This window comes from Uranotaenia lowii, unplaced genomic scaffold (genome assembly GCF_029784155.1).
Source record: "Uranotaenia lowii strain MFRU-FL unplaced genomic scaffold, ASM2978415v1 HiC_scaffold_56, whole genome shotgun sequence".
Classification (NCBI taxonomy): domain Eukaryota; kingdom Metazoa; phylum Arthropoda; class Insecta; order Diptera; family Culicidae; genus Uranotaenia; species Uranotaenia lowii.
In genome coordinates this window covers 76,441-94,358 of record NW_026598489.1, presented here as the reverse complement: position 1 = coordinate 94,358, position 17,918 = coordinate 76,441, and the positions used below count along the sequence as shown (strand labels likewise).

The following is a 17,918-nucleotide window of genomic DNA, read 5'->3' as shown; positions in this document are numbered from 1 at the left end:
ACATGATATGTTTTTCCGAAAAAAGGTCCAGCATTTTATAAGGAGTTTCGAAACATCGAAGATAAATATTGTAATTTGAATGAATTTTTATTTACTTACAAGTACTGTCACAGATATTTTAGAAATGTTAAATTGACTCAGATAAAGGTGCGATAACACAAGGCAACAAAATTCAAATTTTCCCGAGGTACCAGAAATTTGAAAATAGGTTTTGACTAATTTGGAGACGAAATTTATATAGATATGCAATTTTTTTTTCTACCAGCTCTTGTTTTCGAAATAACTTTTGACAGGGTTGCTAGCGATTTTTCGTTTTCAAATTCCAAAGTTTTTCCCGGTTTTTCCCCGGTTTTTTCCCGGTTATAAATGATGATTTTCCTATTTAATATTCTCGTTTTTTTAATATAAAACCATGGTGAATAAAAAAAATAATCGTGAAGGGCCTCAAATTTCTAACAATTGTATCCCAAAACTTGTTAAACGGTTAGAAATTATGACAAATACATTAGCTACTAACACGTAATCTTCTCGTATCAATTTTTTTTCATGATTTTTAAAAACGAATCTAAAGAAATTGGCCTCTATTCGTTGTTTTGCTCTACAATTTCAAAAGTTTTGCAAAAAAAATTAGGGCCCTTATTCTGCGCCGCGCGTGACGTGAAGATAGTCGTGTCACCCAAGTCACTCTATTCCAGTAGTCGGTTTAGGTGAGGAACGTCACTTCGGATGAACTTTGTGAGTTCTTACCCTATTCTCGTAGTCACCGTGGGTGAGAATCGTCGCATTCGGGTGACGATTTTAGGTGACAATTGTCGGTACCTTTTCAGGTGACGACGAAGAACAAATCTAAGCAAAATCGTGAACAAACCGACATTTTAACAATAAATTGTAACACAATAGGTATAAATAAACAGAAATAGTCTATTAAAATTGTTTTTCCTCCATTTGAAGCCACTTTTTTTTTTCTTCTAAAAATCAAAAAAAAATCGCATACCTAATCGAAAATCTTTTATTTTAATCTGAATTACAAATTGTCGGTACCTTTTCAGGTTGCGACGAGGAAGAGAATTAGTCTAAAAATGGCTTCAAATATGCATTAAATACGATAATTTTGAATGTGAACTCAATTACATGTATGATTCACTTCAAATTCTAATACAAGGCATTTCTATAAAAAAATGTGGAAAAAAACGTTAAGTTTTCGCATGTAACCAGAATTTTGTACTTTAATGTTTAATTCTGGTGGCAATTGAAATTTAATCTTTTCCTATGAATCCAATATTTTAATTTCAAATTCATTTCCTCCTATTAAATACTGGTTTGATAATAAATTTTTCGTATAAGAACTGCCAACTAAATCTAAATTTTAATTAAAAAAACAACAAAAACTCTTAATTTATGTGTTCTGTATTGAAATTGTTCTTCATGTCTTTCTGGAATGACACGTTTGATGCACTTCCAGTTGGAATCTGTTGTTGGAAGAGCGGCAATGTTGGTAGGACCCAGCAGACTGGAGAAATAATTGGTTCCTCCCAGCAGCGTTACGCCTTTCCTCTTGTTAGAACCACCAAATATAGTGCTGAAACAAAACCAATGCAAATGCATTTAGATATTTTGCCATCGGCAATCAAAACAATAATGTTTCTATACTTACCTGAAAAGCTTCAAATGTTGGCACCGATGTTCCAAGTTGAATCCACCTTTGCACTACTGGCCTAGACCGCTGCCGTAGACTTCCGGATTTGTCGATTTTTCGGCTTTTAATCCAACTGAGCTAAGGTACCGTATCTATATATGTTTCCCTTTTTTCACATCCGCTTTGGTCCTCAGCTCCAAGTGCAGCTTGGGCAGCTTGCTTACACCGGTTAATTCGACGGATGCCTTTTGCGAACCGGAACTTGCACTAGTTTATTAAATTTTAAATATTAAATTTCGAAAACGCGAACAAAATAAAAGCAAACCGAGCAAATTTGGCACATGGATTCATTCGGTCACTCACCAGAGAATGAGCCCCTGTCACTTTACCCACAACGACTCCGGGAATAAGGTGACAAAAGTCACGGTGACTCGAGGTGAAGTGACAATTGTCACCTCATGTGAGGCGCAGAATAAGGGCCTAGGTCAATTGATCTTGAAACTATAATGTAGCACTTTTGAGCCACTGTGAAATTTTCTAGGATTTTTATAGAGTTCTAGAAAAAAATTGTATAGTTTGTATAGAAATATATAAAAAATACATCAAAACATAATATCAAATCAGCTTAACAACTTGAATGGAGATTTGTCTTAAAAAAAACTAAAAATCATTAGATTGCAGGAGAATTTTAAGTTATTATCTGAATGCGGTTAAACTTTTTGAGGAAATCCAAAGTCATATTTGAAAAAAAAATGTTTTTTTTTCTATACAAAACAATTAATAACTTTTAGATATCTAACTAACTAAATAAATTTTAGATATCTAATCCGATAAGGCCGTAAAATTTAATTTCAAAACATAAATCACGGTGATTAATCTTAATTAATAACAATTAATAACTTTAGTAGTTCCCTAGTCATTTGAACTAAAGATTCGTGAAAATATAGAAAATCGTGTATAAGACAGGGCTGAACTTTAATCGTTTGAATGTGAGATATTATTCTGTATCAGAGTAAAGACCTTATATTCCGGCAGGAGCTTGTTTTCGATGCAATTTTTAAATAAGGCATATAAACGAGAAAAAATGTTCAGTTCTTTGGACACTTACTTATCCAGGTTCGACTGTAGTTAGTTTTGTCGATAATAGTTTAATTATTTAATTTACAACATTGGGGTGATGCTTGTAAGTATAGCACACTTGCGGAGAGGGATAAAATTAGATATCTAATAGCCCCGCAATTTGTTAAAAAAGCAATTCAAACTTTGGTTGTTTACTAATGAACGAAAATAAGCGTTTATGAGATAAATCTATATCCAGACTGCCAAAAACTATTCTTAAATTTTGAAATAATTTTGAAATTCCGTGAAAAAATCTCAAGCATGACAACTTTCCCGGCGAGGTGCCGAAATTCCCGGTTTTTTCCCGGTTTCCCGGTGACGAGATGAAATTCCAAAGTTTTTCCCGGTATTCCCGGTTTTCCCGGTTCGCTAGCCACCCTGTTTTGAAAGTAAGTAAAAATTCCTTAAAAAATGTATCCACTTTTAGGCAAAACTGTAGAATAAGACATGATTTTAAAAATTCAAGTTTTACCGCAAATGATTTCGACTTTGGAGCTATGGAAATTTTATTTATTTTTTGTTTTCCCCCTCTATGTTAAAATGGCATTCCAGTGAATTTTCAAACCAAAACGGATTAAACGGATATGTACACATTTTATGTATGTAAAAAATAAAAAAAAAATCAGGCAAAATCAGGCGCCAAAAATCAGGAAAATCAGGTTATCAGACAGGACCTTCAAAAATCAGGCATATAGACATCTCTGGGTGCAGGTGTAAAGGTAACAAAATCCGACTCTATAAACATAATGGGCAATGATTCAAATACACAACAAGTTTTTTTTTTAATATAAGTTCATGAGCAATATTTCGACTTCTTAATCATAAAATCTACAAATCATCATTTCTCTTGATAATCATAATTTAAGAAAAATCCATCTGTTTTCATTTTTAAAAATTTACCCTCGGATATGGCAACGTTTAAAAAGACTACATAGGCTACTATAAGCTCGTTAGTAACGTTCACTATTTTTCTTTTGGTGTGCTGTTGAAGCATTTTCATACCACATCTGGTATTTGACTCCTGACTTTCCTGAAACTGCTTTTAGATGATTCAGCAATCACTTACACAGTTTAAATACAAGGCAAAATTATTATTCAAAAGCTACAAATGGTAATGTTGGAAGAAGAATCGATAAAAGAGGAATCATCGATAAAGAGCAACCATTTGTACGGTACATCTTACATGACTTAAATGGTACATCCTTCATCTTTGAAACGATAAAAAAAATCTATTAATATAAGTAATTAATGTAAACAATTTTGTCAAGTTGTTTCTTATTCTAACAAAAAGAATACTGAACTTCGGTGTATTCTTGATAAGATATTTTCACGGTACTTGATATGTTAAGCGGGCCATACATTACACCAGATTTGTACACACGCGATGAAATTTGGTCACTATGAATACGATTTGCATCGTGTATGGCACAGCTTGAATGATCACGAGTAAATGAATAAAATCGGGAACAAATCGGTATCGAATTTTGAAAACAGCGAATGCGCCAAGACCTTTGTTTTGAGAAAAACGCATTCCAAGTTTCAGAAAATAAAATCAATTTCCTATTTAGCTGCGTACAATCATTTTCCTAAATAAGTCGCTAAAATGCTTTCAAATTGATTTAATTTCATCACCCGATCGATCAATATAGCTTTCCCGTACTAATTACTTCAAAAAATGAATATATATAACTGTGGGCCCTTTTACCACAGTCTGATGCTCTCATTTTGTTCATTCGCCAAATTGGAGCGCCCTTTTGAATTGCAGAATGACTGTTCGCATTTTGGATCACTCATTAAAGAAGCAATATTCCAGCAAATTTCGGCTTGAAAGCGGGTCCAAATGATCACATTAACACATTAGCACATTCAACGATCTTATAAATGCTGATATGTGCTTCTCCTCGTCCTGGGAAAACAAATTTCAAAAACTTCAGTGCCCTTTTTCCATCTCGAAATAACTATTGGCCCTTTTGTTCGCGACGAAATTTTGAGGGAAAATGGGCGAATAAACTGTGGGATTACACACTCATAAAAAAAGCTATTCGCCTTATTTAAAAAATTAAATTTAACTTCACTAAAATAAGAAAAATTAAAAGAAGATCATAGTTTCGGATGTGAAATAAAGAGTTTAACGCATTTATGTGATAATCTGGATTTGTGTACAGTTGGCGCATTCGCCGTATTCAAAATTCGATACCGAAATTTTTGTTGGTCAAATAACCCTCTAGTGTGGTGCTTCCTGTACAAACTTCAGGCCATTTACTCAGCTCCAGTCCGGGTAGAAATGTTTTTTTTTGTTTTAGTTGCTGTTTTCGCTGCGATCATTCGTGTTCGCGCGAAATATGTTCGTACCGTGTGTAGAATCAAACAATCGTCTTGGAATCATCGAATTTACACACGCCATTCGTGTAATGTATGGCGGCCTTCATAATAGTTTTGATGTTGATACAATTTAACACCTGCTTGAATGGGTTCTCTAATACCGATAGGGAAATCGAAAAAGGCATACCTGCACTACCATATCTAGAAACCTTGCGCTGCTGGCGATCAAAATATCGAACCGAACTCGTCGTCAGCGCAAAGACGAATCGTTTCGTGCAAGGGAAAAACAAAATGGCGCGCGTGAAAGCAAAATTCGAAGCATCTCTCTCGCTCTCGTGTTCAACCCCCCACTCAGCCAGTGTGTACTGAAAATGCAAGCCCCCCATCCCACGAGAGTAATGATTTTGTGGTGGCGAAAATGTGATAACAATTTTTAATTACCGCAAAAGAAATACTTATGGAATACAACAATTAAAATGTTACTTACCTGTAATTGATTCGCCTGCCCTTTAACACCAAAGTTGTTCAAAATTGTTTTGATGTCGGTAATTTTCACACATAACCTTCAACGTTTCAAGCTTCTCAAGCCCACTGCATAAATTGTCACTATCTTTGATATATTCGATTAATTCACTGCACTCGAGAATCCTGATGAAAATCACTTTCCACCACACGGTAAATAGTCAAGTTTTCACCAGATAATTTGTCACAGAATGCAAAATTTTCATCGACACTATCCACTTTACGCTGTTTCACGTACGATTCCGACGAATAACTTTTGCTGATTGATTCGGTGCACGCTCTTTTTTTTTAACTCAAAATTAAGTATGACCGAGGTTCAAAACATAGTTCGATTCTATGAACTTAAAGTTAAGTACCCTTTTTTCCTCCTTGCGATGGATCAAAACGGAGTTCGAACTGCGAACTCAAAATTGATCCCTTTTTTTCCTTCGGCGAGGGATCAAAGCTGAGTTCGACCTTATGAACTAAAAATTGAACTCTCTTTGTTGGACTGAAAACACTTAGCGAGTTCAGTCCGAACCGGAACAGCAACCAACGAACACGTCGCAAAATTATGTCGTTCCGGAACAATTACCGGAAGACTATGAAGGAACTTCATAATGAAATGCATGTTCGCCGTGTCAGCGTAAAATTCTGTCCGTCATTGTCATCATATGGTGCGCGGCTTGGAATGTCCGGAAACTTCCGGATGTTGTTTACTTCCCGTGGGAAGTAACATCCGGAAGTTTTCTTAGACCGGGAATGTCAAAACTTTCCACCGCTCTGTAATTGCAATGCAATGTACCGGAACAGCAGCATCCGGGTACAACAAATTTTAATCATCCTTTAATTCCATGAAAATCAGCTACCCTCGAAAAAAAAAAAGGATAAATTCGAGTTCGGCTGCCGAACTTAGTATTGAGTATGCCTATCAGAACTTAGTTTTGCTATTGCCCAGTCAAACTCAAAGTTGAGGGAAGCCACCGAAGTGCTGTTTTGAGCCAAAACTACTTAATTTTGAGTTTAAAAAAAAGAGCGTGTGGGTTGAATTTTGGATAGTTGCGCTGCGCTGGCCTGGCTGGCTGCAGCAAAAAAAACTGCGATGGGCATAGAACTTTGAATTGGAGAGAATGAGAAAGAGATAAAAAGCGCCCACTGCTAAAAAGTTTTCTAATCTGTGAAACACTTAGAAAAATCTTGAAGTGATTTTTAAATGAACGGGTCGAAATTTTCATTGGACGAAAAAGAATACCATTGCGAATAATTTCAATAGAAGTATCTATACTTTTTTGTTGCTATATTGCTATATTTTATTATGTACAAGTAATTTTATTAAGGCATTTAACTCAGGGTTTCTTTGTGGTTAGAGGGGGTTAGGTTGATGTGGTTTATTTCGGGTTCAGAACTACATAACAAACACAGTTTCCTACCACGTACCATGCCGATCTAAATAAAAAAAAATTAAAGGAATGATTGGTGAAGTACCAGTATAATCTACACTGCAAAAAATCTACATATTGGGGATATGTGTTTGCCTTATAGATTTTTGCAATGTGATTCCCATTTGTAAATTACGTGTCCACACATATAGAATACAAAAATATGACTTTTATATGTGTCACATAAAAGTTATAAAATCCCACACATAAATATTATAGGCCTACATTACACTCATACGTTTGCCTACATCTAGGCGTTTACTTGCTTACCTACTTTTGTTGGAATTAGTTTTTCGGAGGGAATAAAAAATTGTGAGGTGTTGGCAATCAAAACTTGTTTGTAATATTTATTGTAAAAAGATAAAAATACTTAGCCTAATACGTACATTTCACGTATGCGAATGGTACCAAGCGACGTTAATTCCCGGTCGGCCCGTTTTTCATGTTGTGTCTACTGGAACCATATTCGACGACTTTGATCGACACCGGGCGATGTCCTTGCCTCCAATAGCAGTGGTCAGGGATAAGCTTCCTGTGGGGGAGAACAGAAGAGATAAATAATCGATATTTTATTTTTATTAAAGTAATACCTACTTACCTTATTAAAATATTTTAGTTGACACTTGAACGGGCACACCAACTTCTTCTCCAGGGTGGCCATTTTGAACACATGGAAATTTTCAAAGAGGAAAATCATATAATGTATGTGTCAATATCATATAAATTTCATATTTCGAACATACAATTTATGTGTGACATATGATGTTCATATGAAGTATATGAAATTTATGCGTAGAGAAGTTTTGAAGACCTTATGTGTGAGGAAACATACATGCTAGGTGTGGATTTTTTGTAGTGTAGATTATACTAGAAATCTCGCTTGTATGCATTGTTATTTCAGCTGGCACTTACGGGTCATATCCTATATACATGAATATTTATTTCATCACTCAATTTTAAAAGTCTGTAAAATCTGGGCACTGTGATCAAAATCTAAGCAAATCTGTGTCTGTGACCTATATCTGAATGAAGGGTCAAAAGCCTGTGTTTTACAGACAAATGGGTTAAATAATATCTAACCCATTTTTTGTGCATCAAAGGCACGCGTGTAGATGACAGTTGCATGCACACCCTTAGAAAATCGTACACAAAAGTATGTAAAACGAAGTCAAAACAACCCGTAAGTGCAGGAAGCCACCAGTATGTAGAAAAGATGGTACGTAAAATTATGTAACATAGGCTGGTACATACCAGTATGTAGAAAGTACGCAAAAGAACGTAGAGCTCTGTGAACTGAAAAGTTTGTTAAAATCACATAAAATAGGAAAAAATCAAAATTAAGAAGCAGGGATATTTTCTTTCAATTGATTGAAATTTGATTTGAGTATCATAATTTATTGTCATCAATTCAATGTTTAACGATAACTATAGTAATATTTTTCGAATACCTCCACCATTTCCAGTTCCAGCCACTGTTTTTTTTTTGCCAACTTTCTCCGATTCATCCAAAAAATACATTTCTTCGCTGGGGATTGAATTGGCCATATTATGATGGGTAATCTGGAAACTACCCTGGTGGGATTTGTCACACGAGAACATTTTTTAGCTTGTGCTGGTCCTCCAGATCCAATTTCTGTGGCTTGGTGTGATTCGACAGTCGACTTGCGAATGAAGTTGAAAATCCTATTGAATCGAAAATAGTTAAAAAAATTGCAAAAAAAAAGATAGAAATGTTACCTTAGATTCTTGACTTTCTTGGTTGCGACCGCAACTATGGAGGAATGGTCTGATGGCGTTTCATTTCGCTCCTGGATCCAGCGGAAACCAACAACTATTCTAAAATTATGGGGAAGAATTGAAAAACATTCAGCAAAAATAAATGTTACCAAACTTACCGAGAAAAATTTTGATGTTTTCGCAAGGACTTTTGGGGAAGTTCTGCAGAAAATTGTTGCGTGCGCGCAAGTAGGATGCAAATCAAAGACTGACTCTTGGTGGTGCGAGTGAGAAGCAAAACGCCGTCAACTACAAATTAACTGAAATTGCAGTTCTTTCTACAGAGAGGGTTTTGTAGAACAGAAAGAACTGACAAAGTATGTAATTTCTGAAACTCACTTCTACGTAAAAGTTGTCGAACTTCAAAGTATGTACTTTTTACATAATTAATATGTACAATTTTCTTAGCGTGCATGCGAATGGTTTTTTGAAAAAAAAAAAAATCGCACAGCTGTTCGTGTTTACAAATAATTATCTGTGCCTGATACGTTCCGGCGGTTCCACTATTGCACAATTTCGCAATTTTTCAGACAGAAATGACCTCTAAGAAAGAGATATTTCAACAGATGGTACCGGAAGATTCGCTTCCTCAGCGGGTAAAGATTTCTTCTGTAGTCAGAGCAGCCAATTAATCAATAATCCGTTATTCATTCTTTCAGGGGATGGTTCTTTTTGGTAAGGACGTCAGCCAAATTCCCTGCTTTCGGAACAGTTTCCTGTACGGTATCAGTATAGGCGTAGCGGCCGGTTTTCTGGCATTTATGCGAACGTCCAGACCGCAAATGTCCTGTCACATTGCCTTCGGTACATTCTTCGGAACGACGCTCTGCTATTGGTTTCCTTGCCGGTATAACCCATTTTTGAAATTGTATATCAGAAAATAAGTTGTGTTTTTTGTTTTAGATACAATTGGTCAAAAGAAGCCGCTGATGCCGAACTACTTCAAAAAGCACTGCAACAGCAATCTATGTACGAAGGTACACAGGCAGAACGTGACTTGGACCAAAAAGCTAAATCAGCTTAATGCATTTATTCGCAATGAACGTTAGTCATCTTAATGTTGAAAATGGAAAATTGAATTAAAGCTTTATTTGTTTTGCAGGTAATATCTACCTGCTGATAGTTTACATGAAAGTTTTTTTTTTTACTTTATCATATAAATACTATAATAGTACTATTGCATAATTCCACCTTACAATATTCACAGACGTTTACGGACCCAGATTGGTGTACACCACAGATGCCACATAACCGTCCACCTGTTGCGGTGGCGGTGCTAGCGGCATTAAGCACTGTAGGGGGACTTCTTTAGGAGTAGAAGTCTTCTTTTGGCGTGTCCTTTTTTTGCTGCCGGGAGTTTTGGGTTCCGGCAGATTGAACTTTACCTTCAATTCTCTCGTTCTTCGCCAGAAGAAGCCAAAACTGCCTGGCTTATCATTTCCGATTGCCGCTTGGCGCTGAACGTATTGGTTGAACATTTTCTTCGGCGTCCAATCCGTATGGGTGAGATCTAGAACGCCCCTGCTACTTTGCTGCTCCGGGCTGAAGTAAGAAAGAATGTCGTCGTCCATGCTATCCCGCAGTGTCGTATCCCGCGCGAATCGACCCCGCTTGTCCGTGATGGCTTTACTCAACTCGACATTGTGTGCTCTGTAGATAATGTTTCTGAAAAAAAAAAACATGTAAAATGTGATTTGATGATATGATATTTAATCCGATAAGGACTGTAGATAAAGACACATACCCACTACCGGCGTCGAACCCGATTGTGTTTAGATAGAACTGGCAGCACACGGTCTGGTATTTGCCGTTTTCATCCGTCAGTCTGTAGGAATAGGTGTAACCCTTCCTAATGATCTCGTGCTCGGCCAGTTTCGTTCGGCGTCGCTTGACCGCGTGTCGTTCGGTATGCTCCAGCGTAAACATCCGCTGGTCCGCGAATCCCATGCTCCAGTACTGATCGTTGATGCGGGCCTGGTGTTCATGCGAAATTTTGCCCCGACATTCCAGATGGCAGGTGCATTCTTTCTGCACTACAGGGTGCGTTTGTTTACGTTTGAAAAAGTTGTGGACTCTTTTGACATGCCGCTTAGTTCCTTCTATGGGCGGATGGTTGTCCGGAATCTTAACGGGTTGGTCTAGGACTTTTACCCGGGGTTTTCGTTGCTTGGATTGTTTAGGTTCTTTGGGAGGTGCTGAGGGAACATTACTAGAGTCTGGCTCAGATTTGACAGTTTGTTCAACTGGCTTTGGTTCGGTTGGCGGATATATGGATGTTTTTTCATCGATTTCCACATGCAAATGAGTTGTGACGAAGGGCTTTGATTCTAAGTGTGTTGGCTGAGAATATTCCGCTTCTGCGAAGTCCGCGTCTGGCTGAGTATAAGAATCGGAAAAGTCGTCGTTTTCATCTGTGCAACTATGCTCGGGAACCGTTACAGATTCAACCGACATAATGTTATAGTACGGTTCTTGTTTGATGAGCGCCATTTCGAATGGTTGAAAAGGAACGTTGGGTGAAGGCGGAATCTCGGGATACGAATGTATGACGGGTTTGCTTTCAGCAGGATATTGATACACGTCCTGATAAGTCTGCTGAGGCGCAGATGGATAAGCAAACTGTGGTGTGACGTCTGGTGGAGGCATCTGATAAATGTGTTTAGTCGTTATTTCAGTTTCTGCTGCCGTGGTCGACCTCGTTGGCGAATTTTCAATCTGTGAAACTGTCGGCATGGGTGGTGGGGTTTCCGATTTGTTAACCTTAACAAGAGGTTTGCGTTCCGGTATTACAAAGTCATCCATTTCAACGAAGTGGAGATCTATTTCACGCACCATCATACAGTAGAAGCTTGGACAACCCGCTTTTTCACCAATCGCTTCCCGACGTGCTTTGAAATCAGCGTGCATCATTTTGGCATTCAATCGAGACGGAAGATAAATTGCAGTGGCACTGAATTTCGAACCCTTGTGATAGGTTCTTGGAGAATAGGAAAGTATGTCGTCCCATATGGCATCCCTCAGAGATTGATCGCGTCTATATTTGCCGCGTTTGTCTTCATCTGCCTCTTTCATATGAGCCCTATAAATGTGGTTTCTGGAATATTCAGAAGAAATTAGGTTCGTAGTGAATGTTCTGAAGTGGAAGCAAACCTACCCACACCCTTTCCGATAGCCAAGCGTATTTAGAAAGAATCCACAGCAAACCGTTTGCATTTCACCCTTTTCGTCCGGCAGGAAGAACGAATAGGTGACTGACTTTTTCACCTGCTGCGGTCCGAACAACGGATCCGGCAGGACCCGTCTTCGCTTAACCTGTCCCGGAACCGAGTGACACCGGATGAAGTATTTCTGCTCCTTGTGATCCATCTGCCAATAGCGCTCGTTCAATGAAACCCGATGCTCGAAAGTCATTTTACTCAAACAGGACAGATGGCAGCTGCATTTTTCCTGGATTACGTACCGAGCCTCACGCCGTGCAACCCGGCTGAGTTTTCGTTGCTGTTCCCGTTTGGTGACTTCGACTCGTTTTTTTCGCTTAGATTTTCCTTTACCGCTTGAATCCGGTACTTGTTCATTTGATCCATTCCCAATGTCACATGTAGTCTGAGTACACGGCAAAGATTCCACTTTAGTTAAAACAAGACTACTGTTCACGTATTCTCCAGATGTTCCACCACTATCTGTGAAATATGTTGGTAAATTTGCGGACATTTTCGAACAATGAAAAGCGTTCGCTAAAGATTCACAGTAACAATCTCGAATGCTGGAAGTTTACACATAGACTCTCATTTTGATTTTAAAAAGAAATACAATGATTATTTTTTGTTGGTAAAATAATCGAAAAACTGACGCGATTCGTCGAAATTTAAAAAAAATCAATGTTTATTTTTTATCTTGACAGATGAAATACACACAAAATTAAATTTACTCGTAATTTCTTTGAATTACCTTTACCACAGATGTAAAGACCAAAATGTTAAGGCGAAATGCCTAATTTATGTTCATTTTTTTTACCCGGATTTCACTGTTTTTTTAACACGGCTTTTTTAACACCGCGGATTTCGCGAATTAACACGGTTTCTGACAGAAAATAGTCATTTTGAACGACAAACACTTAGAAATTTGAAAAGTTGGGAAAATCTTAGTTCTGAGCAGTGATTGAATTTTGCTGAGCATGAGTTGATCAACTCGCTAACTTTCAGCTACTCAGTTCAGAGTGACGGCTACTCAGTTGTCGCCAAAACCGCACCTACTCAGTTCTGACTAAACGGCTTTTACTCAGAACTGACTAACAGCCCTTTTCGCGACAACTGAGTCATGGTTACTCAGAATGCGCGAAAAATTCTGAAGCGGTTTTTGGCCGCTTTTCTATGCTAGTATAGTTAAAACCTGTATTATTTTTCAGACAAATGATGGATTAGTTGATCTGATGAATAACAAAAGTCCAAATGTTGTGCAAACACATTTATTTAAAAAAAATCACAAACTTATGGAAATTTTTTTTTCCCGTCGGGTTTAGTCTCCCGGGCCGGGACCCATGATGCCGTAATATTCCATAATAATTGTGTTTGAACCATGATTACTTCGTCACAGAAACCTGTAATAAAAATAATATTGAATTAATAGCCAGAAATTACCTTTAGAATGAATATTCACCTTGTAAATTTTCTAGCTTTTGCCGCACGAAAACAACCAAGTCTGACCGCCGCGCACAAACTGATCAACATTTACTCAGTTGTCGCCTTCAAGCACTCGAGTTCTCTGAGTGCCGAATTTTCTGACGTCTGAGTAATTTTTCCGCTGATTTTTGAGTTCATTAAGATCAGCCGTCGGCTGCTTCATACATGAGGCGACGTCTGAGTAAAAGGTAGCCGTGCTCTGAGTATTGTCATTGAAGTTGAAATCCGAAGTTTTCGCGCTGGTGATCGGCAACCTTGCCAACTAGCGACGTTGTGAAATATCATTACTGGCAACGCTTTTGTAAAGTAATAACCAGCGTGCCTATACAGCTACGGGTGGTTGCATATTGAGCAACAGTAGGCAAGGAGTACCAAAAGTTTCTCATTGGTGGGGGGTGGAGACGGAGCGCTTTTGAACAGCGAATTGTTCGCCTAACATGCCTATGATTACGATTGCCTGTCACAAGATGGACGATTCCGTGTATTCACGCAGACTAAACTTGAATTTTGGAACGAATTAAATCTGACTTTGATTCAAAACATTCATTTTTTTGAATCCAGCTCCTGTTTTCTTTGAATCAATGAATTATATAGTTTTGATTGAAAAGAATAATTTTTGAAAGAAAGAATACATTTTTTGAATTGAATAACTTTGGACTTTGATTTCAAACAAATTCTTTGGTTCAAAAGAAATTTGTTCAATTGCATATTTTCTTAGAAACAAAGTAAATTTTCTTTCAACCGAAGAAAAATATTTTAAACTGAAAATAATAATTTTTTGAAACAAAAACTTCAAACTTAGAAGATATTTTTCATTGACTTGCAAGAAGAACAGAAAACCGAAAAATCGAATAAAGTTCGGCCGCTCGTTTTGAAAATCAAGTGTAAGTTAATAAATACTGAATATTTAAGTGAATTCAAGGTTTTCTAAAACGCTTGTATAGTTAAAGGACCACGGCCGACGGATAGATTTCCAAGTCTCTCGAACATGGAGAAAGCTGCGCAAAGTAACACCTCCCCAAATCCCGCGGTCGTATTTTTTCGGCCCAATCTTCAACGGCAATCACCAGTCGGACCAGCCAGCAGCTGGAGTGGCTTTCGGAAGTTTATTGACCGGCCCACGGAGAATGCGAAACTTTGTCAACGATATCAAGGACCCTACTCGGTTATAGTGAACCAGTGTTTTATGTGTTTGTGAATAAAATAGAATTTAAGAACTAAAATTGTATTTTTTATTATTCAAACTCCTAATAGGAACTTCGAAACAACAGGGTAAAAATCTTCCAATTGGAATAAATGGAAAATGGTTCAATGAATAAATGCTTTTAAATCTATACCTAAATTACCTTTGAGCAAATATAATAACTTTAAATCAAATGAGCTGGTTTTTGTATCAAAGCATTAATATTTTCAATCTAAGATTTTTCAAAAGAAAAAATCTCTGAAACAGAGGAAAATGCATTTGAACCAAAGGATTTTTTATTTATACCAAAACCAAAGGAAAAAATCCTTTGTTTTTGCAGCACTTTCCTTTGAAATAAAAAATCTTTGGTATAAGAACACACCCGAAGTTGTACACGTCCTGATAATAACTTGTCGCCAGTGCACTGAACGAAATCTGGCAATAAAGTTTAAAGGGTCAACCTAATAAATCTTAAAGTACAGTGTGCAATAGGAGCTATTGATATATCCATTAAAAATTATAGGAAATTCCAATGAATCTCAGCAGCTTGTTATAACCAGTATCAAATACAAGAAGTTCCTATAAATTCTGAACAAAATCTGCCAATAACATTTAAAGGGTCAATCCAATAGAACTCAAAGCTCAATACGTAATAGGAGCTACTGATAAATCCAGTATAAAATAAAATAAATTCCAATGAATCTCAGCAGCGGGTTATAATAAGTATCAAATACAAAAATGTCCAATAAATTTTACTATTTTGAAGTACATCTCACAGGATGGATATTCATCAATTCAATGTTCTATAAGGTCGTTATTTTTCAGTTTGTGTGCTATTCAATCGGTAAGTTAAATATTTAGTACCTCATTCAAATGATTAAAATTCTTTGAAATTCATGTTTAGGATATAATACGTCTTCTGTTGGACAGATGGAACATCAAGAATTGTTTAAAAAACTTCTCCCCGCTGGCAGACTAGGTGCAAGAATTTGGAAAACCACCTTCATCATTTATTGTTGGGACACTTGAGCGACAGTTGGATTATCCTGTCCGAAAAAGTCTTCATACCATTATATCTGTGCTGCAATTTACTAAAGGTAATTTTTTAAATAAATTAACTTGTGCATTTTTGTGAAAAAAAAATGATTTCAGACATCATCGATCACCCCCTAACAGAAAGCACACAAACGACCGATCTCGAAAAAAGATGAGACAGAGATCGAAGCTCTTCCGATTCCAGCAATTCTAGATTGAAAAATTTAAGCTGAAACGGAACTGGAGGTGAATAAGAAATTTCTGGCTAGAGTTAGATAAGTAGTTCTCACAAATTACTTTGCTTTTTTCAGATTGAAAAGGATTCCTTTGGACCTAAGCTACCGTACAACACTGGCTCAGAATTTGTTCCCCCGGGAATGTACATAGATAGCTGTGATGAAGCTGGGGCAGAAAGAGTCCCGAGACCGAAACAATCTACGCCCTACGTACGAACGATTTTCAAGGAGTTTTTGTATTGCATCTTAAAATACAGAAAATTTAAATTTAATTTTAAAGCTTATATTGCCTCACTGATCTTATCACATTCGCCAACAAGCTGCTATAAACAATACAACTTGAAAAATTGAAAAAAACAATAACTAAAGAAATCAAAATACGAGCATATAACATTGCATTGATTCATTTCACTACCCTGAATAATAAATTTTATCATTATGGCTCGACTTAGAAATCATTGGAAATTCTTATAAAATCAATCTATCCTCTACTGGTAAAATGTATTGGATTTTCCTTTAGTGCGAAAACACTAAAATTCCCAATAAACCTTATAGCCGGATTTTGTTCAGTGTGAGTGTCGCCAGTAAATGTCGCCAGCGCTCATTGACGATAACTCCGGTTTGGGGATTCAGCGACAATATTTCAAATTTAGCGAGAACCATCTCTCGCTCAACGCTTTACTCGGAAGCAAAGGTTCACGGAAAATAAAAAAAAGGTAAAATTTACCTTTTTGCGAGGTGAATTTTTTCCACCCCTCTTTCGAAGTAAATTTTACCTTTTTTTCATTCACCTAGCAAAAAGGTAAATTTTACCTTTTTTCAATTCACCTAGCAAAAAGGTAGATTTTACCATTTTCTCATTCACCTAGCAAAATAGTAAATAATACCGTTTTACCATTCACTGATTTAAAAGGTAAATGCTTGTTTGTTTGATTGGTTTCTTCAATAATAAATAATTTAAAAAAAACACAATTCATGAAAAAATTGGTATTTATTTGAAATAAATAGGGACTGTTACCTAATATTTATTTTTGAAATATATCACCGTGTTTTTTAAAAATTGTTGAGGCAAGTCCTTTGTTCGCCAAGCTTGTCAGGTCCGGCTTGTCCGGAATAATATCTGAAGGCTGACGGGAATACAACACGAAGCTCTGTGGGCCGATCTGAAACAAAAGCAAAGTATTATGAAGAGAACCAGCACAACTAAATCTAAGAAAACACTTACCATTTTGTTCCGATTTTCACATATTGTGCACGAAGCAGAACTTGTTCCTAAACGGCAAAACAGCTTAAACTCAATAAACGGATTCGTCAAATAGTTACTTTTTTCGAGATGATTTGTACCGTTTTGTTTAGCTCAATCCAGGTCAACTTCACCTCGCTACGAGGTAAGTTTTACCTTATTTGGATTTACCTTTCTTTCTAGGTGGATTATACTTTTTGATTCAGCTCAATTCAGGTGAACTTCACCTCGCTACGAGGTGAAATTTACCTTTTTTGGATTCACATTTTTTCTCGGTGAATTGTACCTTTTTTTCATTCTTCGTTTCAGGTATATTTTACCACGCTGTGAGGTGAGTTTCACCTCGAATAGGTAGAGGTTACCTTTTTGGCTTTTGCGAGCATTTACCTTTGCTGTCTCGGTAAATTTTACCTTTTTATTATTTTCCGTGTTGCTTTGAGGCAGCGAAAACGACAAAACCGAAGATGTACACACACAAAAAAAGCATAGTAAAATTACTAAATCCGTGGTTTAAACGAACAACAGGCGACCATATTTTTGAGTCAAATATGTTTTGTTGTTTATAATACCTTACGCATAGCTATTTTACCATGTGCTCAATTTGGCTGCGCATAGTAAATTCGACTGCGTTTTAGTAAAATTGTCAATGAAATGATGCATTGTTTTACTTCGTCCCTAGTAAAGTTAATATGTTTCACGATGAAACAAGTATGTGTTATGATAAAGATTAGGAGGAGCGAGGAGCTTGA

The 17,918-nt window shown here is 36.8% G+C and overlaps 3 protein-coding genes and 1 long non-coding RNA gene across 7 annotated transcripts in view; 1 reads left to right on the top strand and 3 right to left on the bottom strand.

Moving 5' to 3' along the window:
• Positions 1-5,867, bottom strand: part of LOC129760292 (paired amphipathic helix protein Sin3a) — a 30,282-nt gene extending 24,415 nt beyond the window's left edge. For 2 of the 3 annotated variants that reach the window (XM_055757931.1, XM_055757932.1), the window contains exon 1: positions 5,565-5,867. The gene's annotated coding sequence lies outside the window, so the exon portion shown is untranslated. The remainder of the gene's footprint in view (positions 1-5,564) is intronic. The other variant, XM_055757928.1, reaches the window with a different exon arrangement.
• Positions 5,868-8,479: 2,612 nt separating this feature from the next.
• On the bottom strand, positions 8,480-8,988 carry LOC129760296 (uncharacterized). The gene is made up of 3 exons (XR_008740315.1): positions 8,913-8,988; positions 8,755-8,853; positions 8,480-8,700 (listed from the first exon to the last, which is right to left on the bottom strand). It is a non-coding gene; the product is annotated as an uncharacterized LOC129760296 (long non-coding RNA).
• A 248-nt stretch (positions 8,989-9,236) lies between these two features.
• On the top strand, positions 9,237-10,438 carry LOC129760295 (cytochrome c oxidase assembly protein COX20, mitochondrial). 2 transcript variants are annotated; one of them, XR_008740314.1, is made up of 4 exons: positions 9,237-9,389; positions 9,453-9,640; positions 9,697-9,895; positions 10,001-10,436. XR_008740314.1 is itself a non-coding variant. In XM_055757935.1 (4 exons), exons 1-3 carry the CDS (start codon positions 9,330-9,332, stop codon positions 9,815-9,817), a joined length of 369 nt encoding a protein of 122 aa, XP_055613910.1. In that variant the 5' UTR covers positions 9,237-9,329; the 3' UTR covers positions 9,818-9,837; positions 9,896-10,438. The 2 variants fall into 2 exon arrangements, 1 of the variants encoding a protein (XP_055613910.1); XM_055757935.1 differs by having other exon boundaries at positions 9,697-9,837; positions 9,896-10,438.
• LOC129760294 (uncharacterized) lies at positions 9,888-12,678 on the bottom strand. Its single transcript, XM_055757934.1, has 3 exons — positions 11,948-12,678; positions 10,538-11,887; positions 9,888-10,458 (listed from the first exon to the last, which is right to left on the bottom strand). Exons 1-3 carry the CDS (start codon positions 12,502-12,504, stop codon positions 10,005-10,007), a joined length of 2,361 nt encoding a protein of 786 aa, XP_055613909.1. The 5' UTR covers positions 12,505-12,678; the 3' UTR covers positions 9,888-10,004.
• Positions 12,679-17,918: the final 5,240 nt, after the last annotated feature.

Coding starts and splice junctions, on each gene's coding strand:
- LOC129760295 (XM_055757935.1), top strand. CDS start 9,330: ATGACCTCTAAGAAAGAGATATTTCAACAGATGGTACCGGAAGATTCG. Junction 9,390..9,452: donor AAGATTCGCTTCCTCAGCGG/GTAAAGATTTCT, acceptor TCATTCTTTCAG/GGGATGGTTCTTTTTGGTAA. Junction 9,641..9,696: donor TGCTATTGGTTTCCTTGCCG/GTATAACCCATT, acceptor TTTTTGTTTTAG/ATACAATTGGTCAAAAGAAG.
- LOC129760294 (XM_055757934.1), bottom strand. CDS start 12,504: ATGTCCGCAAATTTACCAACATATTTCACAGATAGTGGTGGAACATCT. Junction 11,888..11,947: donor GGCTATCGGAAAGGGTGTGG/GTAGGTTTGCTT, acceptor TGAATATTCCAG/AAACCACATTTATAGGGCTC. Junction 10,459..10,537: donor GGGTTCGACGCCGGTAGTGG/GTATGTGTCTTT, acceptor TTTTTTTTTCAG/AAACATTATCTACAGAGCAC.